The sequence below is a fragment of the Neolamprologus multifasciatus genome, chromosome 8 (genome assembly GCF_963576455.1).
Source record: "Neolamprologus multifasciatus chromosome 8, fNeoMul1.2, whole genome shotgun sequence".
Taxonomy (NCBI): Eukaryota; Metazoa; Chordata; class Actinopteri; order Cichliformes; family Cichlidae; genus Neolamprologus; species Neolamprologus multifasciatus.
The window spans coordinates 7,737,221-7,762,451 of record NC_140446.1 but is presented as its reverse complement, the minus strand read 5'-3'; the positions used below and the strand labels follow the sequence as shown (position 1 = coordinate 7,762,451).

The window sequence follows — 25,231 nt, the reverse complement described above, 5'->3', positions numbered from 1 at the left end:
TGACTTTTCTTCCACACTTTTGCCTCTCCCACGGCGGCATGGGGACACATGCATCTCACAGTAACACATCCTTTGGGCAAGATCTATTATTCATGTAGTAAGGAGTTGTAGAAAAGTGCTAATGAATGAGTATATTCGGCATCATCATAATTGGGATGTAGTTCTTTACAGAATATTTGCGAAGTGTTAAAAATTCCCAGTGTACCCCGGCTCATATTCGCAGGTTTTTCTTTCTTCTTTTTTTTCAAATTTTAAAATCCAAACTCTTAAGATGTCAGCAATGAGTGGCTATTTCCAAATCTTAGTCAATCACCTGTACAGCCGTGGCTCAAAGCCTCTTAGGCATGCTCATTATTCTTATTTGTTCCTATTCAGCCCCCGGTGCAGTGGGTCATCTGAGTTTCACCGAGATCTTGGACACCTCACTCAAAGTCAGCTGGAGTGAGCCCAGCGAGAAGAATGGAGTTCTCACAGGTACATTCACATAACTCCCAAATTATACTTGTAGCCAGAGGCAGAAAAGGTGAGAAATAGCACTTTTTTTTTTTCCAAGGTGGTATTTGTCAGAGTTGGGTTGACAGACACCAGTCGCATGAGGCAGTGCTCAGGTTGAACTGAGACCGGAGGATTTGGTTTTATATTGCAGCTGCTTGAACTCATTTAGTGAAGCCAGCCCAGGAGAGGTTCTTTATCGTTAGTTGTTGTTTTTCTTTGTTTTTTTGTGGAGGTTCATGCACATACCGCTTCCCAAGCCACAGACAGAATATACCAGCAATAAGACAACACTTGAGAAAATAAAAAACAAAGAAAGAAAGAGAAGAATATTTGAAAAATGGCATTTTTCCGCCAACATTGTCTCCTCTCCCAAGCTCTCCATATGAAATATCTCTCAATAAGGCTCCCTTCGAGAGGCATTGCTCAAGTCTTTTGCAGTCGTAGAAGAAATATACAGAAATGTGACCATTTTACTATGAAACAGTATAGTAATAAAAGGGCAAAAAGTCCTTAAATTATCATACATAATAAAGACCAATAAAACATCACATTGACTGATGAGATAGATCATGAAAGTGCTTCTTTCAGTGGTAAGTGTGCAGAAGTGGTTATTTGGCTTTTCTTAAAATTACATTCCCTACTACTCAGTGATTTTTCTATAAAACTGGCCAATATACTGTTTCTATTATTTTTCATGCAACCACGCCATTGACTTATCAGTCGCTTAATGTGCAGTAAATCTTTCACTCCATCGACTCACATGCAGAATGTTTTTTTCTTGAGTATTACGTTAAAAAGCTAACAAATTGTTAAATGTTTGCACAGCTTGATATTTAGCAGCACGTTGTAAAGTATTTCCCAACATTTCAATGTGTTGCACGCTCCCAGGAGACAAACACTGACATGCCATGTGAAATTATTGATTTGGCAAGAAATGCTGCTTAATGCTTTGTGCAATCACATGAAAAGAGCTGCTGGCCAAGGGAGCAAATTGCATTAACTTTGAGCGGGCGAGGATGTGTGTCTGTATGTGTGTATGGGAGTGGGCGGAGGATGCGTGAGTGCAGGGAGGTATAATCACAGGCTTATTTAATTTGCTATATTCAATTTTTGATGAAGTTAATTTAATATTTCTGTTAGCTTGCCCTGTAGCACGCAAGCCTGGAGTTGCTATTGTAGTAAAACTGCTGTCAGATTTTCCCTCGGAGGATTCTCTGTCCGTGTCCACTCATCACTGCCTCTCCTTAGGTTACCGCATTTCTTGGGAGGAGTACAACCGAACAAACACCAGAGTCACCCACTACCTGCCCAATGTCACCTTAGAGTACAGGGTCACCGGGCTCACTGCTCTCACCACCTACACTATTGAAGTGGGAGGAATGACCTCCAAGGGCCAGGGCGTGCTGTCCTCCTCCACCATTTCCTCTGGTGTCCCACCAGGTTAGTAACCAAGCATTCACTACAGATACATGAGAGCCTGTATGCCCATTTTTTTTTATTCCAGATGATATGAAAGAGTAATTTAAAAAAAAAAAAAATCTGTCAATAAAAGCAGCTTTTAGATATAAACTGCAGCACTGAACTTTTCTAAACATCACCAGGCAGAGGTGCACACGACAACACAAATTCCTGCAGTATATTGAATGTTAAATAGTCTTTAACCTCCTAGCTCATACTACAAGCCTGTGTGGTGTCAGCTTGCATCAATTCCTGCGAGTATGAGAAAAGCACTGAAAGTTCAGTGACTTCACAGCTTGCGAGTGATCAGCTCCTCCGGCAGAACGCTTTCCCCCAAAAAACAAAAGACAATTTTCCTGATTTTTCTGACACTGTCTAAAGTTCATGTGTGAAAATGGATGCACACTAGATTCTACATTTCCCACATTGCAGTTGCATCTTTAATTGTGCCACTAAAGTCCCTCTCCAAAATGTCAGTTTGTATTGGGAGCTCCTGTTTTGATGTTCACTCAGTCTCATTGTAGACATCGTCAGCATTCATTTTTTTCCGTACTTGGAGAGCGCCCTCTGGAACAGAAGACGTTACACAATTGTGTTAAGGCTAAGTATCACTCATCCTTGGTTGAGTGCTCTTTGAAGAAATAGTCCCTGTAAAATCTGTTAACGGTTCATGTCTATTATGAGGAGAGGCGGTGGCATGTTGTGGAAGCGAATGAAAGTACGCTTTTACATGACACCTGAAAAAAGCAAGTGTTGGAAAAATTGATTGACATTACAAGTGCCATAGCATTTTTTTTTACATACTCAGACAGTATCTACCTTTATCCACATGCCTTCATTCTCAGGCAGTGTGCAGTTCCAATTAACAATCATAAAACCTTTCCAAGCTCAATTAATTCTCAAGTCAAAATTGTGTCTTTATTCAAATTAATGAGCAGCTGGCGACCTTTACTGAACCTTCCCTTCCCGTAGATTTACTGTCACGCATTGAACTCGGTGCGCACACTCAATGTTGTCTGGCACCAGACACAATGAAATCTGACCCCGGTCACCTCATCTAGGACAGAAGCAAAAAAAAACGCAAAACCCTGCACATGCACGTATCTCCCCGACATTCGTGAAATAATAGCTCCCTCGATAGCATTAAGGATGATTACAGTGTTTAATGATTTCATATTTGCAAAACGGTGCAACAGAAACACAATGCCAACGTCAATTACTGCAGCTACATTTAGAGGCTGTACATCTGTGAAACCTGTGAAATGACAGGCTGTTTTATTGAGAACAGGCCTCAGTGTAGCACTTACGTTCAGAATAGCAATTACTCCCATTGTATAGGTATAAAGAAAACGCCTATGTGCCTGCAACTGTACTGTAATGACCCAGCTAAAAGCAGCCTCAGTAATCTGTCATGCAAATAATTTAGAGGTGGTCATTTTACAGCGACACATAATCTGCGTTTCATTATGATTGAATATACTCACATTTAAGCAATCTTGGAAAAAACTGTTTAGTATCCCCATGGCAATGATGATATCTTTTTTAAAAAAAATACTGGGTCATACCGATGGGCTATGGTTTGGATTATAGTTAACATAAATTCAACTAGAATTTATGTTAACTAGGGATGGGTATCGTTTAGGTTTTATCCGATACCGGTGCCAAACTGGTACTTTTGAAACGGTGCCGGTGCTTAAACGGTGCTCAAACCGGTGCTTAAAGAATGGAGAACACAAAATTGGTCCAAAAACCTCTCATGTTCAGCTGTTTTTATTGTAAAAAGATAACAATGTTAGCCTTTTCTGCAGTTATAGGGCATATATGATATCACTCTTGGCTGGAAGCAGTGCTTAAACAATGGAACACAAACTTTGTCCAAAAACCTCTCATGTTTAACTGTTTTCCACTTTTTCTTTGGTCAATATTAGCCTTTTTGGCCAGGGTGAAGGGAGTATCTGCCATCAAACAAGAAGACAGCTGCATGTAACTACGACAGTGTTTGCTAGTTCACCTTACATGCATTAATGTAATAACGTGGTTAGCCTACTCAACGTAAATTGCACACGAACAACATGAAGCTACTGACCCAGAGAAGAACGGCTGCTGCTGCCATCATCATCCGTCACCACCACACCCGCAGTAGATGCGCTTGGTGTGAGGTCTCGCAGCAAGCTATCAAATACGGCGCATTTTTCTGCTTTTAAAAAAAACGCTATGCGTCGCCAGGTGTTTCATCGGATTTGAGGTGTTACCTCCTTTGACAGTATCACAGTATCAGCTTAAAGCACTTGTTGCAGGCTGGTGAGTTTGCATATTTTGCTGTGAAGTACAGCCAGACTTTTGACCGCTTCGTCTTGGGCATTTTTAATCTGTAGCTCTGCTCTAAAAGTACGTACGTACCTGGGCCCGCCTACTATCCTCGGAAACGTAAAATGATTGGCTAGAATTCAAAGTGTATGACATCTCAGGGAAAAAAAAGCACCGAAATAAAGCACCGAAATGTGCGCTGCTTTTCGGTCTGGTTACTACCGTTTATGTCAGAACCGGTGCCATCATGGCACCGGATACCGGTACCCATCCCTAATGTTAACTATATTGCGCTTTGGGAAGAGGGGCTTGCCTAGTAGGTTTAATATTTAAAAAAGTATGAGGTAAAAAATGAATAATGAATCTGTTTTTGCACTCGCATAAATTATCCAATCCTACCTAGACAAGCACAAAAAGTGTTGATATTCATATACGCAGAAATGCTTTCTTGCTGTTCTTTGAATTCACCATATTCAGATTGCCCCCCCCCCCTTCTCCAGGATTACCAGTGCATAATACATTCTTATTGTTTATTTAGCTCAAGTGTAAACAAGTAGGATATCAGATTGAATCATATATCCAGATAACTGCAGTGTAATTGACATTCATGGCATTGTCTCTATCTGTGTACTGTGTGTAAGCATCTTTTCCAAATCTAATCTTCTTTTTGGTGTCTTGGCTGAAGGTGGGAGCACTCGGGAGAGAATAGGATGAGATGGCAGAGAAATATATGTGTGCAGTATCTGTTCTGCCACAAGAGGGTGCTGTGGTTGATGGATTTTCCTATGTAGTCCACAGACTCAACAACTTGCCCTGTGGATGAGGCAGCAAGAGAAAAATATCCATATCTTAGTGCACATTCTCCAGTGACATAGTAACATCAGCCCAGTTATTGCTTTATGTGACTCTTTTAATTGTTTTGTTTGTTTGTTTTTTGCTACCTCACAGAGCTTCCTGGCCCTCCTACCAACATGGCAATTTCCAATATTGGCCCACGCTCCATCAACCTGCAGTTCAAACCTGGCTATGATGGCAAAACTTCCATTTCCCGCTGGCTAGTGGAGGCCCAGGTGAGCCAGATTTTAACTGGAACTAATAATTTATTTATTTTTTAGTTATGTTTAAAAAGTTCAGTAAAAATTCACTACTTTCCTCAGTTCCTTAGAAAGAGAGGTGCAGCATTTGACTCCTCTGTTGTCTTGTTCCCAGGTGGGTGCAGTAGGAGAAAATGAGGATTGGTTGATGGTCCACCAGGTGTTCAACGAACCTGAGGCTCGCTCCTTAGAGGTGCCAGGTCTCAACCCATATACCTCTTACAGGTAATGACTGGAAACATCACCAAATTTGATGCACCTGAGAGATAAAGTTTACAGATTTTTGTTCCAAAATTATTAGATACAAAGTACTTCTGCAGACATACTACACATTCACCTCAGTACACATTCTCCTGTGGCAGAACACATGCTGGAAAGAACAAATAAAAACTGATCTGCTGCACTGTACTTTTGTACAGACACACAAAGTCACATCAGTATTAGTGTTAACAACTTAGCAATGCCAGTTTTAATTGAAAGTAATCATGTGCCATTTGTGTATGTGCACTTTCATTTCAACATGTCCCAGCAGCTTATCGTATTATGTTTTCCTTTAATTTGAATTCAAGATTATTTTAAAAGTTTTTTTTAAGTGTATGCCTGATTTTTATCTCGGCTTGTTTTTCACGATCGCATTCGATATAAGCAATTAGCATTTCACTGAGCCAATTCCTAAAGGCTCACAACAGCTATAGTTCTCATCATTCCAACATCAGCGCTGCCACTTTTCATTTCAATATAGTTAAATGCAAAAAAATTGTTGTTTTGCATATTCAGGCCATAACGCAAATAAGCCCCCCTCTTAGCATATTCATGCTTTATTCATATTCAGCGCTCTGATCTTGTTCAAATGCAATAAGCCTCATGTAAGAGGATGCAAGTGCGACTATAATGCTGATCATTGCAGGTTCATTTTAAGCTGCCAGATTCCCAGTTTCAGGACTACAACTGAAATCAAGTAAGTGTTTTCTCAAACGAGATTCATGTTATGATGTTCAAACCCATATATAGGTTTCGGATGCGTCAGGTTAACATAGTGGGTACCAGTCCTCCCAGTCAGCCCTCCAGAAAAATTCAGACCCTACCAGCTCCTCCCGACATGGCCCCTGCCAACGTCACCCTGCGCACCGCTAGTGAAACAAGCCTCTGGTTACGATGGATGGTAAGGACAAATCTTTTTCTAAAATGCCAGTTTTTGTTAGTGATGTAAGAAAAAGTTGATGAGTTGAAGGAAACAGGCCTGTTAGTCAGTCCAATCTCTCTCAATGTGACCACCATCTCCTTCCCCTCAGCCTTTGCCTGAATGGGAATATAATGGGAATGCAGAGCAGGTGGGCTACAGGGTTCAGTACTCCCGTGCAGGCTCACAGGGCCATCCACTCACCCATGTTATTACCGACCGTCTGGAGAGAGAGTTTACTATTGAGGACCTGGAGGAGTGGACAGAATATGAGGTCAGGGTCCAGGCTGTCAACGGCATTGGAGTGGGACCCTGGAGCCAACCGGTCAGAGGCAGGACACGGGAGTCTGGTGAGTTCCACGCAGTGGAAAAACACTGTTTTGTTTGGAAAAGCAATGCACAAACTTCATTAGATTAGTCAAATCTTCATTTTTCTGTTAAAGGTCAAATTCCCAAATTGCCTCACACATATTTCTGTGTGAACACCAAACACATTTTCACAACCCAGAAATAAAAACACGCTGATTACTTCTGTGAATACTGTATTAGCAGCATCTGTGCTGAATATCTTTATTATTAGTCATATTAGAGGTGTCAAACAAACACTTAACACTTTGCCATATGGTAAATCCACGAGCAGATTGTCTCCTGCTCAGATGCCCTGCTAGAGTATTTTTAATAGCCTCTTTAATAAAAGCAAAGACACTGCTTTTCCATCCTTGCGTCTGCTTTCACGCTTTCACCAGGCATTGGACAGAAAGACATGGAAGGAGCTAAGAATGGAGTCTGAGGAAATTGAGAACACATGGACTTAAATGTGGAATTCCTGCGCTCTTTTTTCCCCATACTCCAGCAAATTATTAGGAATCAGGCTTATTGTCCAAGGATGAGTGCCAAGGAGGAGAAGAGCCCTATTCTTGAGGGTTTTTTTCCACCAAGCCAAAATAATAGAAGCTTCTGTGTGCATACGCAAACACAAATAATAAATCCTTCTCTATTTTAGATCCGTGCGTACACAGTAATTGCCCTCATACACAGGATATATGACAGACTTTTTGGAATATGTGGTAAACAGTAGACTATCCAGCCCTCTAATCTCTTTATTGTTCCCAGTTCCCTCCAGTGGTCCCACCAACGTCTCTGCCTTTGCCACTACTTCAAGCAGCATCCTGGTGCGCTGGTTTGAAGTCCCAGAGCCGGACAGGAATGGGCTCATTCTGGGCTACAAGGTCTATTTCTGCTTTTTATATTTGGCAGCTATACACCTTTTATTTACTGAGCTTTCCAAGGCATCTAATTAGTTTGGAAAAAACTTGAGCTTCTTTTAAGCAGTGAAATACACAGCATGGTTGCGCTTTTTGAGGCTATTTGTCCTACTTAATTTCCACATTCACTTTTCCCAACCTCTTTCTCCTGTCTCCTCACCGAGTCAGGTGGTTTATAAAGAAAAAGACTCGGACAGTCCAGTCCACTTCTGGACAGTAGAGGGGAATGCCACTCACAGTGTCCAGCTGACTGGTCTGGGGAAATATGTGCTCTATGAGATCCAAGTTCTGGCATTCACACGGATTGGAGATGGACGGCCGAGCTCTCCGCCTATTCTTGAAAGGACCTTGGATGATGGTAGGAGCACAGGATAGAAAGATTAAACATTCCAATTATGTAAAAATAAATAGCAATTGATATTGTGCTGAATACTATGGTAAGAGAATTAAGAAAAGGGAGGGGCTACTATGTTATGTCCAGTGTTGGTCAAGTTACTTGAAAAAAGTAATGAGTAACTAATTACTGATTACTTCCCCCGAAAAGTAATCCCGTTACTTTACTGATTACTTATTTTCAAAAGTAATTAATTACTTAATTACTTAGTTACTTAGTTACTTTTTAAAAACACGATTTACAACCTGAATAGGTGATAAAGTGATAGATCGTTCAGCCCAAATTCTACTTTTTCTGCATAATCCATCATACAAAATGTAATCAAATGGAAAAGTCTCTTTTTAAAACTTGTTTTATTAGTTTTAATCTTTTAATTTTATGCATCAAGCAAAAAATGTAATTATATGCACCATTCTCTGACTGGAAGAAATTTGTTTAACATTTAAACCTATTTTCTGTACATTCCAGCACATAAAATAAAATATTTTTTTGTGTTAACACTCACTCTTTCAAATAGATGCAAGTAAAACACAGCAGAAAATAAATTAAGTCAAAGACTCGCGGTCCTGTTGCGCTATTTTCACCTGTAAAGCAGGAGTTGGGTAGGCGGAGGTTTACCCTGGTGCAGGTGTGCTGCGGTCAGTGGAAGAATCCGCGAGTTTCTCTGTGAGTTTCCCGTTACGTCGTAGCTACTCGGTGCTTGCTCGGAAGTTTAGGGGTTTTTTTCGCTGTAAAAAGAAGTTTTCTTCCCACGCACAACGGACACTAATGTTTTTGTCACTTTTTATGGAATCAAACTCAAAGTAAGGTCAGTACTTCCACGCTTTAAACGCTGCACGCTCATACTCTCTCCAGCACTCGATATATGATCCATTGTTGATCTGCACACAGCTGTTTTCACGAACGTCGCACTCGCTTACGTCACTGTCATGAGACATTCTGCAAAAAAATCACGGTTTTAGTAACGCAGTGTGCCTACGGGAAAGTAACGGTAATCTAATTACCGTTTTTGCAATAGTAATCCCTTACTTTACTTGTTACTTGAAAAAAGTAATCGGATTACAGTAACGCGTGTAACTGTAACGCGTTACAAGTAACGCGTTACTGCCCATCTCTGGTTATGTCTGAAAAAAACTTTAAATCTTTGTCTGCTCCTCACAGTCCCAGGACCTCCAGTGGGTATCCTGTTCCCTGAAGTCCGGACCACCTCAGTCCGCCTTATTTGGCAGTCCCCTGCCCAGCCGAATGGCATTATACTTGGTTAGTACATACTAAATGTTTTTTATTAAGATTTGGCCCCTAATTCTACTCTAGAAATCAACGGCAACAATTTTTGCTCCCAATCATTGTAAACATACTTTTGCAAACTTTGATTTGTTTTTTTTTCCCCAACTAAGTGGATTAGACTGTATTCGTTGGGGGAAATCAAGTCTTGTTATTTTCCGGTTTGTAATAAAGGGACTGGGATTCCTTTGTTGGCTTACTGGGGATTTCCTTGTGAGTATTTATTCCATTAAACATCTGTTGGATAATTTAGTTTAAACTGTCCAGTGTGACAGACCTACAAAGTAGCATAGAGGAGCAGATGCTAATGAAATCCTGTCAGAAGGAACACAGCTGTCTGCAGCACAGCTCGATTTCCCTTTTATTAACAGTATAAACAACTGTTTCTTCGAATACCACTGCAATACATGTTTCAGTCTAACCCAGAGCATCTTTGACAGCTTTATTAAGACTATTTGTCTCTTTTCCAGCTTACCAGATCACGTACCACCTCAACTCCACCAATAGCAACACAGCCACAGTGGATGTGCTGAACCCTAGCGCCCGCCAGTACATGGTGACTAACCTCAAGCCAGAAACTGTCTATGTGTTTCGCATCACGGCACAGACAAGGAAAGGCTGGGGCGAGGCGGCCGAGGCGCTCGTGGTTACCACGGAGAAAAGAGGTAACTCGATGTGGATTTTAATACTGACATATTAGAGCGCTGGATATGTGGGGGAGTCATAAAAACAACAATTTAATTGAGAATATGAATAAAATGTTTCATCTGATGCTGATGAAGTGGTGTTTGGAAGCGTAGTAGCAACATAATTTGTATTTCTCTAACAATGCAGGAAATATATAGTAACAGTTGTATAAATGGTGCTGAGACCTGAGAACGGACACATGTGTATGATCTCCGTAATGGCATAACATGCAGAGAGCTGCACTAAGCCTTCGTTGCACTTAGTTCATTTCCAGTCAACAGTTCAGCGAGCAGATGTGTTTTCTAGAGGAGTGTCTGTGCCCTGTGGGTATTTATCGAAGCGCTCTGATGTCATTGTGAGAATGCATCAGTCCATCTGCTTCCCTCAAGGCATGTTGTGGATCGTGTTCTATGCTACTTTAGTTTCTCAGCTACTTTTCATTCCAGCACCAGAATCACACTTTCTTCTTTCTTGTCAGCTCTACATAGCTCATGCAAATATGAGTAAATGGAGTATATTTTAAAAAACTGTTTCTAATAGCTCCAATTTTTCCCCCCGCACATCTCCAACGTCTCCAAACACTCAGTTTGCCCCAATTCATGTGTCACATGCACTCACAGCAGCCGTCCGTTTCTCTTTCCCTTACTTGCCTCTGTTTTTGCTCCAGCTCGTCCTCAGCCTACCAGCCGCCCCCTGGTTCCTCAAAAACACGTTCAGGCTCGCCAGGTGTTACTTTCATGGGAGCCTGGTAGTGACGGCCTGTCCCCCGTGCGTTACTATACGGTCCAGCAAAGAGAGCTTCCTGAAAGCAACTGGACAGTCCACTCAGCATCTGTCAGCCACGAGGCCACAACCTACATAGTATCCAGGTAGAGTATCATCGAGTAACGACATCTGGTTACGTTAAGGTGTAAATTTTCACACTTTCATTCCCTTTATTAGAACAAATGTGTTCTCACACTTCTCGCTGACGCTTCCTCTTTAATATTCCCCTAGCTTTTGAGTAGCTGGCATAAGAAATGTGTTCTTTTAAAGAGTAATGTTTCCAGAGGATTGCAGTTTGGAACGTAAACGATGGAAATGCATTTGGCAAGTACAAATGTGAAACTGTATTTGCCATTAAGGTTCCAGTTTGGTTTAAAGTATGCCTAATAGTTTGCTTATAAACCTCGCAGTGAGACTCTCTTTTTGATGTATGGAGTTTAAAAAGTTTGAAGTTTCAATGCTGCAGTTTGTGATAAAGATTGATGTGCTTTTCTGTGCTTTCATCCCAAAGGCTGAAACCCTTCACATCTTACCAGTTCAGAATAAAAGCCACCAATGACATAGGGGACAGCGAGTACAGTCAGGAAAGTGAAGCAATCACAACTCTACAGGATGGTAAGAGTAACAGGATGAGCAAAAATCTTTATTCTCGTCGTTTACGGCATAAAAATCTGACATGATGCATCGTTTACCTTGATCAGAAAGAAGTGGGTCTATTTTTGATATCTGTTAACTAAGGTAAGACTAAAAAAGTCCAAGTTCAAGTCAAAACGTGCTTGTTTGGAGACCAGCCAGCTTGTGCAATCACCTTGCACTTAAACATGGCCCAGAGGTTGTTACTTGCTTAACATCTGGACAACCAATTGGTTACCACAACTGCTTGGCAACAAAGTAGTTTGGGACAACTTGGCTGCCGACTGCAAGTTATTCAAAAATAAACTTTTTTGAACATCTATATTTGCTCTTGTGTGACTCATCCTTAAGCACAAACTTGGTATAAAGGTGGAAATGTCTTGTCTGGTTTGCTCTGTAGCTACTAAGAAGTGCCTCTAAAGCTTACTCGTATGTAATTCTTTGAATGTATGCATGTCATATTGATGTATGACACATTTATGGTGTGTTGTGCAAGACACTTTGTTGGTGAATGTGGTCATTTTCATTTCGTGACACTGTCAAGTTGTCAGAAAGTGTGGACGCTAGTGTTCATTTTCACAAAACAAGCTATTCCTTTGTGATATCTTTTATATGTTAGTGTATAGTATCAAGTTGTTATTTAAAATGTGGGTTACGTTTAAACACAAAAAGTCCGAGGTATGACTTTGATCTGTATCATAGTGAAAACAGTTTTATGTCTGCATCAATTTGCCTTTTGCTGTGATTTGGACATTACTGGCAACAACAACTGCACCATCATGAGACAAAAGAGCAACTTTATAAAAGAAAACAAAAGTTTGCCCAGTGTTGCTTATCCAAATCAAGAAACTGCTGATCTTTCCCTCAGCTATTTCTGACTCATCAATGGTTCTTCTGTTGTGGCTGTTGTGTATTTACGCTCCATGAATGCCACTGCACACAGATAGGTTAAGCATCTTGAATTGTGCCGATTTTCAGGTCAATTTAGCACATTTATTTCACTTTTATTACCCCAGTGCCTGACGAAGAGCCCTCGATTCTCTCTGTCACGCCACACACAACAACGTCAGTGCTGATCCGCTGGCAGGTAAGAACAAACAAAACAACTTTATATATGTTTTCAAACTTCGTGATCTATTCGAGTGTGGGAAAGTGGCTTCTAAGAGAGCTTGATAGCAAACAGCAAGGCCTATACTTACAGTATAAACTGATAAACACACTGCCACGCTGTCTGCGTAATAAAAAGCACCCTCGCCCGCATTCCCACCTGAATTAACAGGTCATAAAAAGAAAAACGGGAGGCTCTGAGACACAATTTTAGTTTTATGGAGAACACTTGTAGACTTTATGAGGATCGAGAGTTGCTTGTGCTTTTTTTCTTTCTCCTGTGGGTTTGCTCCTCTCATTGTTTAATCAAAGGGGATTTTTCTTCAGCTTGGTGTGATATGGTGTGATTTTTCTTTCTGTCTGTGTATAACAGTTACTCTAAATCTTCTTAGTTGGTAAGTTAATGACAAATGTCAGTGATAACTGGGTTTTTTTGGCAGTTTTTTAGCAGTGAAGAAAAAACCAATCAAAATTCTTGTTAAAAGGAGTTGGATCACTTGGATCGCATGTAGTCTTCCAGGCTATCTGTAGGTATCAGATGTACAGTGATGTGCTACATTAGACTAACAGTAAGTCTGCATTTTTCTCCTCAGCCCCCCTCAGAGGAGAAGATAAATGGTATCTTACTGGGCTTTCGCATTCGATACCGCGAGCTGCTGTACGACCGTCTCCGCAGTTATATTCACACAGTCAACAGCGCATCCGCCTGGGCTGAGCTCTCTGGTGAGAAATAACTGCAACCAACAAAATACATTTTATTATGCCACCACCTACACTATAGGATCCTAAGAAAAATGAATTGTGTACTATAACAAGTGGTATGTTGCATTAACTGGAACTCTCCGGTGTGCGATTTGAAATGTGACATTATGAATTTAAAGACCATAAAGAAATAACCGAGACTAGAAATTGCACATCAAGAAATACAGTCCTGCGCTTTACTTCAGTAACACGTAATTATAAGTCTCTGTTATGGTTGATTATTCACATGCTGTCTTTATGCGTCAGCAGCCCCTTTTCCATTAGAGGAAAATTCTCACAAAGGCCTATACTGTTGCCAAGATTTCCCCACTGGTCTTGACACTTCACAGCAAAACATTTCATCTTGTGATCAGTGGTTATCAGCTGCAGGCTATTATTAGGTTTACTCTGGAGCCCTCTCTCTTTCTGCTGCTTTGTGAAACTTGGCCTATAATTTTCCTCTTGTTGACTCACTCTGTTGCTCATTCAGAGCTATGATCACCATCATTGGGTTGTTTTTTCTTATAATAATGTTGCTGCCCTCATTAACAGCAACAAATATTTGACTTTGAACCCTACTACCTTTGTCTCTCCACTTAACATATTTTGACTTTTTTTATCCCTTTTTTTCCTGCAGCTCCCTACAGCCTCCGAAATCTGAGTGATTCAACGCTCACCCAGTATGAGTTAGACAGTAAGTTTCATTATCTCTCTGCCTCTCGAAAGCACACAATAATTCAATCTGCAAACAAATTAGGTTGAAAAAACAAAAACAAAACTATTTTCCTTTTGAATCCCAATTTTTTTCTCAAGTGCCCGGCTTCCTAGAATAGAGAACGCAGAGTGTTAAGCAAATTAACACAACATTTGGCTGCTTGTGATCACATTGCTCGGTACAAACACTTCTTCTGAGGCCAGTGGAGTGCTTTGTACATAGAAATTCTTGAACACTGAATACACAAGCGTGCCTGGTCCAGCATGCTCTTTGGTTTGCACATGTCAGCTTATTTGGATGAGCACTGCAAAAGCAGATGGTCACATATTTCTCCTGTACCCCCACAATGCACAATTCGACAGACTCATAATTACAGTGTCACTCTGTGAATTTGTAATTGAAATAGAAATGTCTTCCGAGGGCAGCAGTGTAAAATTCCATGTAGTGTTGTTGTGTGGGTGGGTGTGAAACCATTCAGGGATCATATCCTATTTATTATGTTTTCTACTTCAACTAATTGTTTGGGGCACCAGGAGGGGGGGGGGGGGGGGGGGTGTAGGGATGCAGAAATGGATCTCCAGGAGGTCAGCAGACCTCTTTACAGCAATGTTGACTTTCATAAATGGGAAGATATTCCCATGTAGGGATTTTCCATACATGTCACAGATCGGTGTTTGATATAATTCCCAACCTTATATTCCAAACTGTTTACTTCTACTGCAGAGCTAAGTAAACACAAGCGTTATGAGATACGCATGAGTGTGTACAACGCCGTGGGTGAGGGGCCAACCAGCCCTCCACAGGAGGTGTTTGTTGGAGAAGCAGGTATGCACACTTCCTCTTATGGGCAAATAGATTTTGGGGGGTCATTTATCTTTCTTAAATGCCGAGTCTGTTCAGTTTTAACTGAATAGTTCCTCCTCGAGGCTGTCATTTCCCTAGTAAACGCAACGAGCATAGTAATGAAAACAAATATTAAAATCGAAAAACGTCATCGTTAAATGCGATATATCTGATCTGGCTGTCACAGTGCCGACGGCCCCGCCCCAGAATGTGGCTATTCAGTCCGCAACAGCCACCCAGCTGGATGTGACGTGGGACCCTCCACCTGTGGATGCACAGAATGGAGACATCCAGGGATACAAGGTCAGAGTCTCTGCAAAGTGTCTGGCACAGGCTCAACATGCCTTACTGGCTCACTTTTATAGTGCAGCGTAACAATACGACAGTGTTCTGTTTTTATCATTAAATATTTACATTTTAGTGGTTCACATGAGATTACATCCATCTGTTGTTAATCACTATTAAATTGATCATTTTACACTTTTAGCGAACAGCGTTTTCCAGAGGGGGTTTTAGTAAAAGGTTCCGTCTGCTGCTCAAGAAAACATTTGCAGGGAATAAAATATAATTGTGTATTTCCCATAGGGGAGTTTGAAATGGGACTGAGTTTCATAGAAGCAGAAATTGCTGCATTCCCTGAACAGTATCTGTAGATATTTATTTATGTCTGTGCTATTCCATGTAGATTTACTTTTGGGAATTCCAGCGTAAGAACGAGACTGAGCGGATGCGGACTCTGTTTATGCCTGAAGGAGGGGTGAAGCTGAAGAATTTGACTGGTTACACCACCTATATGATCAGCGTGGCTCCATTCAACGCCGCTGGGGACGGACCCCGAAGCCCACCAACGAGGGGACGCACTCAGCAAGCAGGTAAACGTGACAATTAGACGCCAGACGTGGCTATACAAAATCGTTTATCAGTATGAAAGAGCACAACAGTCGGGATCAAGCATATGTAGTAGAACAAATATTTCTGTATATAACGCACGCACACATGATGGAGATGTTTTCTAAAAGAAAAGACAAGCTTAAGACGAATGTGGTAACATCATGACAAGACTAAAGCAGATAAATTAGAGCGTGTACAGCCGTGTTTATTCATTTGTCATATTTATGTGCCGGTGGCAGCGCCGATGTTAGTTTAGAGAACCCTGAGAGTTTTCTCAAAGTGGATGAGTCAGCCATGGGGAAAGAATTTGATTTGACGATGATGCTAATCGTTGTTGTCAGCAGCATGCCAAACGATGTTAGCGGAGCCACACACGGAGCATAAGTTTCTAATCAGCTAACCCATTCGAAACTTACTTGCTGAATTTCATCTTTTGTCTGATGCTATGAAAATTTTGTCAGCGAGCTTTGAGTCTCCAGGCGTGCTTTATCAAAAAGGACCCCGTGCGTTGCCCCCTTTCTTTGTTCTTCTTCTTCTTTCTGCGACTCGTGGGACTTTCTACCTGCGTGCCCATCTGCAAACGTGTCAAAACAATATTTATCTTCCAATATTTATCTTTTACTACTGTGTCCCAGACTAGTAAAAAGGGGGGAAAGGAAGGTGTGCACAGATCCTCTGTTTTCCCCAGTGCTTGCTGTTTTGAGAGGAGGAAGCAGATGACAAGCTGGGAAGGGGGTGGCATGCATTAGGAGGATAGTTATCCCTTTTTCTTTTTTTAAACAAAGAGGCTTTGTCTATTGCAAGCGTCTCACCCCCTGCTCAAGAAGCTTAAAGGCAGCAGAGGAAAATGTGTTTCTCAGCACAGTGGTTTCAAGAGTTCAGCCTGTTGTAATGGGGTCTCGAGGCAAAGAGTGTTCATTGTGATTATGAATTGCTCTGCCCAAGGTCAAACAAGTATACGTAAGCAATGCAGAACCTTTAAATCTGTAGTTTAACAAAAAGGTTTTTTTATATAATCAGTGGAGTTCTGCTCATGCGCAGAGACTCAGACTTGCAGCAGTGGTTCTGGACCTCCAGAAGATTTCTACTATAGAAAAAGCACCAGTGGAGAATTGTGATATTTCCACATTTATCTATATTTAGTTGTTAGCCTGAAGAATTCCCTTAACAAGGGGTATATAAAAAAGAATTGGGTGAATACCGTAACACCAACCATTAGTTTATGTACCATTATGGAACCTTTATGGCATCCTTTCATGTTTGAGGCCTTTGATGTAACCATGGGAAGGACCACCGTATTGATCAGACAGAAGAAATATATGTCATGACATTAAAATGGCTCGTGCAAAAATTTACTTGGTATTTCATGAGAGAAGTTCAACTAAAGGCTAGTGAAGCAAGGGTTGTTTTTTTTGTTCAATCCACTCATCTGGTTGTTTTTTATTATTTGACAGTCATTCTACAACAATTTTAGATGTTTTTTTTTTTTTGTGATCAACATTTTATTGATTTAAAACGGGGTTGGGTGGGGGGGGGGTACAGACATATACAGCACAGCTGTAAACTGCAGTAGCAAAGCAAACATTGGTCACAGGGCATAGGGACAGCAAAGAAAAAACACAAAGTTAAAACCATTTATTGCCTCTTCCAGGAGATAACTCTGGATGAGAAGATTTCCCAAGCTTCAACAGTCGCGGGTCGAGCTTTATTTAATTTTGCTGTGGTATGTTCAAAACCAATAACACGGATAAGACATCGTCTCTAGAATGATTTGATACAAATGTCAGGACTGAACCATTGCTTTGAAATAGTCTTCTTTGCGGATGTGAATCCAGCGAACAACATTTTGCATTGTATTTGTTTCAAGGAGATTTCAGAGGTATCATTAAGGAGACAAAGACCAGGATTGGGAACATAAAAAACTTCCAGTACCTCAGATAACACAGAGTTCACAAAGACCCAAAAATTGGATACAACAGGACAGTCCCAAAACATGTGCAAAAACATGCCAGGTGATGAATCATTGCAGATGTGACAGTGATACGTAGCCTGTAGTTTCATCTGGAACCTCCTATAGGGTGTAATGTATGTTCTGTGTATGGTTTTGAAATGAATTAATTGATGCGCCAGGTTCTTAGAAGTCAAACTCAGATTAGACAAAATTTTTAGATGTTTTTGACTTCTGTATGTTTCAGCTCCCAGTGCTCCCAGCTTCATTCACTTCAGTGAACTGACCACAACCTCCGTCAATGTGTCCTGGGGCGAGCCCACCTTCCCTAACGGCATCATTGAGGGCTACCGTCTGGTCTATGAACCCTCCACACCTGTAGATGGTAACAAATTCTTAACAATGTCAGTTTTCTCTGCACTAAATGGCTGCTGGCTATAAAAGCTTAATGCACACTACAAGATCTGAAGTTTTAGAGTCAACGCTTTTGCGTGTCAGTCGACCTTCTTGCGATCTTGTGATGTGCATTTCTTGAGCTAAGCTAACCATTACATAAACAGCTCATTATTCATTGCAACCTTATACATATCTACTACTATCATCTTAATTAAATAAGACATTGCTTCGGTGCCAAAATGCAAACGTGTTTCTAATTCCACTACTCTCTGTGTGCATTTGCGTATGTTGGGTGTGCTTGCACATTGCCTGGCCTGTGTAAGACCTGCTTTAAATGTGGTGTGTTTGTCTAGAGTCTTCAGTGGCCTGTGCCGACTGTCTCCACTCCCCCTCCCCCCCAGGCGTCAGTAAGACAGTGACGGTGGATGTGAAGGGGACCGGCCCTCTGTGGTTGAAGATCAGAGACCTGGCAGATGGCGTCACGTACAACTTCCGCATCCGGGCCAAGACCTTCATCTACGGGCCTGAGGTGGAAGCAAATATCACCACGGGACCAGGGGAAGGTAGTTGCAGTGATGTTTTGGAAAGCTGACATTTTTGTCACTAGCCCTTTAAACACTTATTACTATGTTATTCTTTCTCAGGTGCCCCAGGACCCCCTGGAGAGCCATTTATTACACGCTACAGTTCAGGCCTCACCATTCACTGGACCCCTGGAGACCCAGGACGTTCTCCCATAACACGCTATGTAATTGAGGCCAGACCCTCAGGTAGGGGATTTAGTACAGTGGTTTTGAAAGTGGGGTCTTGGGGAATCAGAGGGGTCAGCCATCCATAGCCAAGGGGACTGTAAAATAGATTTTGCTGTAATCTTAGAAATTAATATCTAAATATTAAGAATAAATATCCAATCTATATCCCAATTTGATATGGTTGTGAGACGTGAGATTCCATCTAAGAGTGCAAATGGAAGCAAGCATGTTTTTGAAAGACGTTTGGAGACTCCATGCTCTACAGGATCGCCCCATCACTGGCCTTATGTTACCTTCTGTGAGATTTTGATTAAGGAAAGTGGTGTAAAGTGTCAACATCTGCTGCCCTGGAGTCAGTGTCCCTGGCATTTTAATGGGTTATTGATTCAGACGCTACAGTCAAGACAATTGGCGTCCTGTTTCAACTGTGATTGACAAGTCCTGGCATGGCAATGAGGGTGATGGATGGTGGGTGACTCACAGGCAGAGATGTTTCACCGCTCCCGAGTGAGAATCGGAAAGGCTATCTAGTCCTACATTTTAAAGGTTTGCAAGGACCGATAGGTATTTTATGGCAGTATAGATTGAATGGAGGGGGAGGGGCTTTCCCATATCCCATATCCCCCTTATCCATATGCCATTGGTGATAAGTTTCTATAGTATCCAGTTACTTGAAAACTTATTTTTGCCCTTAGATCAAATTACGCTGTTTTTTTAAAAATGTTTGTCAAAGTTCAGCAACATAAAAAATTTATATCCATACTTGGTTATATTTGTGTACCCTATCAAGGAGTCATAGCTACACATTTATTTACAAGCAGCAGGGTGTAATAAATGATCTCTGGCATGATTTCCATAGCAAGCAGCAAGACATCTAACGCTGCTTCATTTGAAATATGGCTGCTCCGCTATTTATGTTGTAGAATTTGTTGGTTGTAAATTTTTACGAGAGCAGTGAAATTGATGGATTGTGTAATATTTTTAAGAATTATCAATTACCCTCGGAGCTGCCAGCCAGGCCGGAGCCTTGTATCAAACAAACAAACAGCCTGTTAACAATGACATATTGACACTGTTTAAATATTTTTTGCTTGTTTAACAAATATCGTCAGCCTCCTCCGACCCAATTTTTCCATTAAAATTCCATTACAGATGAGGGTTTGTGGGATATCTTAATCAAGGACATCTCCAAGGATGCAACATCGCACACGTTCAACATGGACATCCTGAAACAAGGTGTCAGTTATGACTTTCGGGTCATCGGAGTGAACGACTACGGCTATGGCTCTCCGAGTCTACCTTCTCCCTCCATATCTGGTGAGCTTTCTTGTATTTGTTAATAGAATTGAATGAACTGAATTACATTAACTTTCAGGCTTAATTAAATCCCCTTAGGTCATTCAGACTTCACAGGAATGTGGCTACATGTTTTTAACAAGCATGAATTTCAATTTTCTGGTTTTTTTTCTTTCTTATCTAGCCCAAAAAGTGGCTCCTTTCTATGAGGAATGGTGGTTCCTGGTCGTGGTGGCTCTAGTGGGACTCATCTTCATTCTGCTGCTAGTTTTCATCCTCATTATCAGAGGACAGAGCAAGAAGTATGCAAAAAAGTCTGAATCAGGTGAGTACACACAGTTGTGCAGCTAAGTGGAACGTTTAACTATCATGGAAGTTTGTATTTCGCTTCCAGCCTGGTGCCATGGAGGGCATAGGAATCTGATAACTTGCCTTTTTTAAATAAAAGAGTGAAACTTATTACAGGGATTTTATTATTATTTTATTACTTTTGAAATACTGAGCAGAGAAATTGAGTTAACTTTGTTTTGTAGAGGGGTGAATTCTGCTTTTGAATGAATCAGGTCACTGACTGGGTTGCAGGGGAATAAAAAGCAGAGAAAGAGAGAAAGGAAGCAGGAACGGGGGGCATACTTGTCCATTCAGAGCAGCTCTGACATCAGCGGGTATTTCCCTCAGCTCAGCACTTTTGCCAGAGCTGTTTAACTGCCAGGCAGGGGAGGGGTGGGGTCCCTGTGGGTCACTGCCCATCTTTCTGACTGATGGAGAGAAAACAAGAGGTTCCTTCTCATTCCAGCACAAAGACACTCTCAAAGCCTCCATATCCTCCTCTAGGAATCTGGCCCGGGCCACTGGACCGACCGAATGCTATTTCTTTTTCTCTGTGTTGGCATAACCACCAATTGACCTTTAGTACCCTCGAGCAACCATGCAGGTCCTGGCCTGGCTGTGGCCACCTGTAGGATGACTGAAAGTGTTTCTAACCTATAACATGGTGAGAAATAGTCTCGAAAAATTAATCTTATATAGAAACCATCCTGTTTATATTGTTTAATATAGTAAAATCATGACACTTAAAGTCAAAGTTAAACATTTATGCCAATTATGAGTTTAGCTCAGTCATTGGTTATAGATTATGAATGTGCTTCTTTATATACAGAATTAACAATAATGCTGCGGCTGATCTAAATTTATAGTATTGGTAAATACCAAAATCTTTTTTATGCTTTTTTTAACCATCATTATCTGCAAGGTCTTTAACTGAAATTATATTTAATTTAATGCAAAAAAATAATTATTGTTGTTATCCATGAATTTTCAAATGTAATGTCTTTTTCCAACAGAGCTGGAAAAATAGTAAAGCACATTATTCATTTTTGATTCAGATGCCAAATTGCATTTTTTTTTACTTGCATTCCTGAACAGAAAAAAATTGTTTTGGTTTTTGAATCTTATGCTTGATTAATTTCTGACTTATTGGAGAGGTGCAGAGCCTGGCGCTCAAGTTTAGGTATAAAAACAGATGTGTAAAATTTTTTTTTTTCTCTGCTTTTATGATAGGTGGTTTAATAAATATGTTAAGCCCTGTCCATGTAATTTATACTAAATTTGTGTTGCTATATTCTAAGGGAATTTCCACTGATATGCCCTGCAAACCTGCCAAATTTCTCATTTTCATTCACATGTTTTTTGGACACTTGAAAATCTACATCGCTTGACTTGATGCTTGTTAGGAAAAAGTTTACTTTGCTGTTGAGGATTAGTTTGTAAGAATTATTACAGCTCTTGGAGCTGTCTGTTTAATAAAAAGCTAAAGTCTAAAATGGTTGGAATACCTAACAAAGACTGGAAACAGGGAATCAGCTAGCTGTATGAGGGAAAACACAATCCACCAACTAGCACTTCTGAACCTCACTAATTAACATCCCAAGCTAGCTAATCCCAGGGTATCTAAGTTAATCAGCTCCTGGCTCCAGTTACATATTTTCTTTTATTGATCTTTTCTTCTTACACTTGGCTAGAAAGTGAAGAAGTGTATTTTTTACAAAATTGTGAGTTATTGCTGCAAGTCATAAATATGAATACTACTACAGTGGGGGAAATAATTATCTGATCCTTGCTGAATTTGTATGTTTGCTCACTTACAAAGAAATGGACGATCTCTATTTCTTTGTTTGATTTTAATGGAGTGACAAAAACCCATAAAAACATATCATAAAAATTATACATTGATTTAGATGTATGTGTGAAATCAGTATTTGGTTATCAAGGAAAACACAACTTGGTGGAGAAACCCAAGCAGTAAATAAGATATTTTTTGGAGATGGTCACCGGGTTTTAACACGTTTCTGGAGGGACTTTGGCCTACTTCGCTATACTCAAACTCTCTAAATCCCGTCGTTTTCTTGGCTGCTACTTGGCTTCAGCAACAGATTTTCAAGAGGATTGAGATCTGGAGACTGTCTAGGCCACTCCATGGTCTTAACGTACTTCTCCTTTAGCCACTGATGTGTTCCTCTGTTTGGTTTTGGCCATGGTGGTGGACAGGCGTGCTTTATACACATAACAAGTTGGGATCAGTATCTATAATTGATTGATTGGTTATAATCTGCGTGCCACATGAGCACACAGGCAGTCTGTCCCATAGGGATCATACACTTAATTCACTCAATCACAAATCAGTTTATAACTGTTATGTAGAGTTTTTTCTGGATTTCCGGCTGATATTCTGTTTCTCGCTAAAATTAGAGACTGTATGTTTCTTTGTAAGTGAACAAACTTACAAATTCAGTAGGGAATCAAATAATAGCTCCCCCCGCTGTATTTACATCAACAATTTGAACCTTTAAAATAAACACAATGACATCTGACGGCATGACTGATGAAGTAAAAGCCAATGTGATTAAAAAAAAAAGTGTAGACAGCTTTGGGAATAAAATGTTATTTCAGTATTGAGAATTTAAAGGGAAAAAAAAGATCACGTAGTTCCATCAGTTTTCCCAGACACTAACCTGCCTGTCCATCTGGCCTGTGGTCACACAGTGTCTCTGTACGTGTGTCCAGGTAACAACTCCAACTGTAACGCTCTCACCCATGGAGATATGGTCAGCCTGGATGAAGGACGTTTCCCAGCTCTGGAACTTAACAATCGACGGCTGTCTGTAAAGAACTCTTTCTGCCGGAAGAACGGTGTCTACACCAGGTGAGTGAGCAACACATTTCCAAGAAAATTCATGTTCCGATAATATTTAAAAGAAAAGCTTAATTTAATGTCCAAATGAAACAGCCATACGGTGAAAATAATTGGGTAATCTGTGGAAGCTATACCTCATGCCTGAAAACACTTTCAGCTCTGTTGGAAAAAAAAATACTCTTGACAACTCAAACGCACTCCTTCCGCTATCTAAAAGCAGCATATAAAGAGACTCACTGCAGCCTCTCTTAATGAGCTTCTGTATTTCTGTGAATTCCCAGCAACGCTGGTCTTGAGGCCATGGCCTTGTTTTAAAACCAATCACTGTGACTGACACCTGTGCTGAGAATACTGCACGAACTAAGTCATAAGTCCAGGTTTAGATGTGACTGCACACTTTGTGTTAGCTCATTAAAACCTGTTTATTCTGCATATAAGATGTGGATTTATAGACTGCTGCTTTCATGTTGTTTATGGACAGACTGTCAGTTATGTCATGTGGATATTACTATCCTTTGAGTGAAAAGAATGCAAATGAGACAAATGCATTCTCTGACTGTTTCTATATAAGTAAAGTAAGCTGGAGAAATATGTTTGGTTGTGTCTTTCTATGAGTATATGTGTGTGTGTAACCTTGAGGACAGATCAAAGCAGGCACAGGTCTTTGAGATGCTTCCAGGCAGCTTCCTACTACTATGTCTCTGACTTGAAGGGGGAGGCTCAGAGGGAAAGAATGCACAGATGTACAGTCAGCACTCTTTGAACTCAGCCCATAGCGAAGGAAACCAAATCCCAACACCTGAGTCTCCGATTATAGATTAATGCCACATCTTGATCTCTGGTCTCTGAATACCAAAGACAGGATGAAGTTCTTTTGCGTTATACCAGGATCAGAAATCAAATACGTTCCTAATCCTGCTGTATTCATTTTAATTCAGAACTGTGTCAGACAGCAAATGCCATTTGAAGCTGATCCTCACAGAGATTTTCTCTATGTGGAGATTATTTGTTCAGAGTTTAATACAAGGGCCAATATGTCTGGTGGAGAATCACAACGCACAGGGATTTCAGTACCGTTGGACACCGATGACTTAATCTACCCGCTTAAACTTTAAGTGTACCTTTTTCCTGTAAGGAGATCAAAATAGATAAACACATCAATCTGGTAAAATATAAAGAATTTAGATAAAGTGTGGTCTCATAAACATATATATATATATATATATATATATATGGCAGTAGTAATGAGTGCACACTAATAGCACATAAACGGCATGCTATCAAACCAAAGAACTCTAAATGTGTCTCAGGTTTGACATTCAAATTCTTCTATGATCAAGAGGGAAGGATTAAGAGTGCAATCCCTTCTTGGCTTTGTAGTAGCGTCTTTTTGTTTTTTGAAACCAACTTTGACACTGGTTGTGGGTTTAAAGAGGTCTCGGCGATGTAATTCAGTGTAGATTAACATGGTTTTAAACACTCTTGAGTGACAAAGCTTCCGAACACTTCAGACATGTTAATGAGTCCCTTCAGGCGATCGTAGCAAGAGAGCCTGGTAATGAGTAAAGACCAGGGGGCAGATTTGATTTCACCCTCTGGTTCTCATTCCTTACCTGACGTGCTGCTGCTGACTGAATTTTGCTGTGAGAGGATTAAGTGGACCCTTCTCCGTCCAAATGAGAGAGCTGATAAATAATGTACGCCTCATTCAACAGTGTATGCGAGTCAAGGAGAAGGGGGTGAAAGTGGGCTGAGATTCCTCAGTGTTTTAAAACGGGCAGTTTATC

General features: G+C 40.7%; 1 protein-coding gene across 7 annotated transcripts in view; it reads left to right on the top strand.

Annotated features, from left to right (window-relative positions):
• sdk2b (sidekick cell adhesion molecule 2b) overlaps window positions 1–25,231 on the top strand; it is a 292,041-nt gene that overhangs the window by 253,946 nt on the left and 12,864 nt on the right. For 2 of the 7 annotated variants that reach the window (XM_085170970.1, XM_085170968.1), the window contains exons 20-43: window positions 376–474; window positions 1,744–1,935; window positions 5,209–5,330; window positions 5,470–5,579; window positions 6,366–6,516; window positions 6,647–6,884; window positions 7,648–7,763; window positions 7,968–8,157; window positions 9,355–9,453; window positions 9,948–10,142; window positions 10,832–11,033; window positions 11,441–11,544; window positions 12,579–12,649; window positions 13,263–13,392; window positions 14,048–14,104; window positions 14,849–14,950; window positions 15,156–15,271; window positions 15,654–15,840; window positions 18,055–18,192; window positions 18,605–18,766; window positions 18,848–18,973; window positions 20,108–20,272; window positions 20,436–20,576; window positions 23,315–23,453. In XM_085170970.1, the coding sequence (XP_085027096.1) occupies window positions 376–474; window positions 1,744–1,935; window positions 5,209–5,330; window positions 5,470–5,579; window positions 6,366–6,516; window positions 6,647–6,884; window positions 7,648–7,763; window positions 7,968–8,157; window positions 9,355–9,453; window positions 9,948–10,142; window positions 10,832–11,033; window positions 11,441–11,544; window positions 12,579–12,649; window positions 13,263–13,392; window positions 14,048–14,104; window positions 14,849–14,950; window positions 15,156–15,271; window positions 15,654–15,840; window positions 18,055–18,192; window positions 18,605–18,766; window positions 18,848–18,973; window positions 20,108–20,272; window positions 20,436–20,576; window positions 23,315–23,453 (3,352 nt within the window). Of the gene's footprint in view, window positions 1–375; window positions 475–1,743; window positions 1,936–5,208; window positions 5,331–5,469; window positions 5,580–6,365; window positions 6,517–6,646; window positions 6,885–7,647; window positions 7,764–7,967; window positions 8,158–9,354; window positions 9,454–9,947; window positions 10,143–10,831; window positions 11,034–11,440; window positions 11,545–12,578; window positions 12,650–13,262; window positions 13,393–14,047; window positions 14,105–14,848; window positions 14,951–15,155; window positions 15,272–15,653; window positions 15,841–18,054; window positions 18,193–18,556; window positions 18,767–18,847; window positions 18,974–20,107; window positions 20,273–20,435; window positions 20,577–23,293; window positions 23,454–25,231 lie in introns of all 7 variants that reach the window. The other 5 variants (XM_085170969.1, XM_085170965.1, XM_085170967.1 and 2 more) reach the window with 3 other exon arrangements.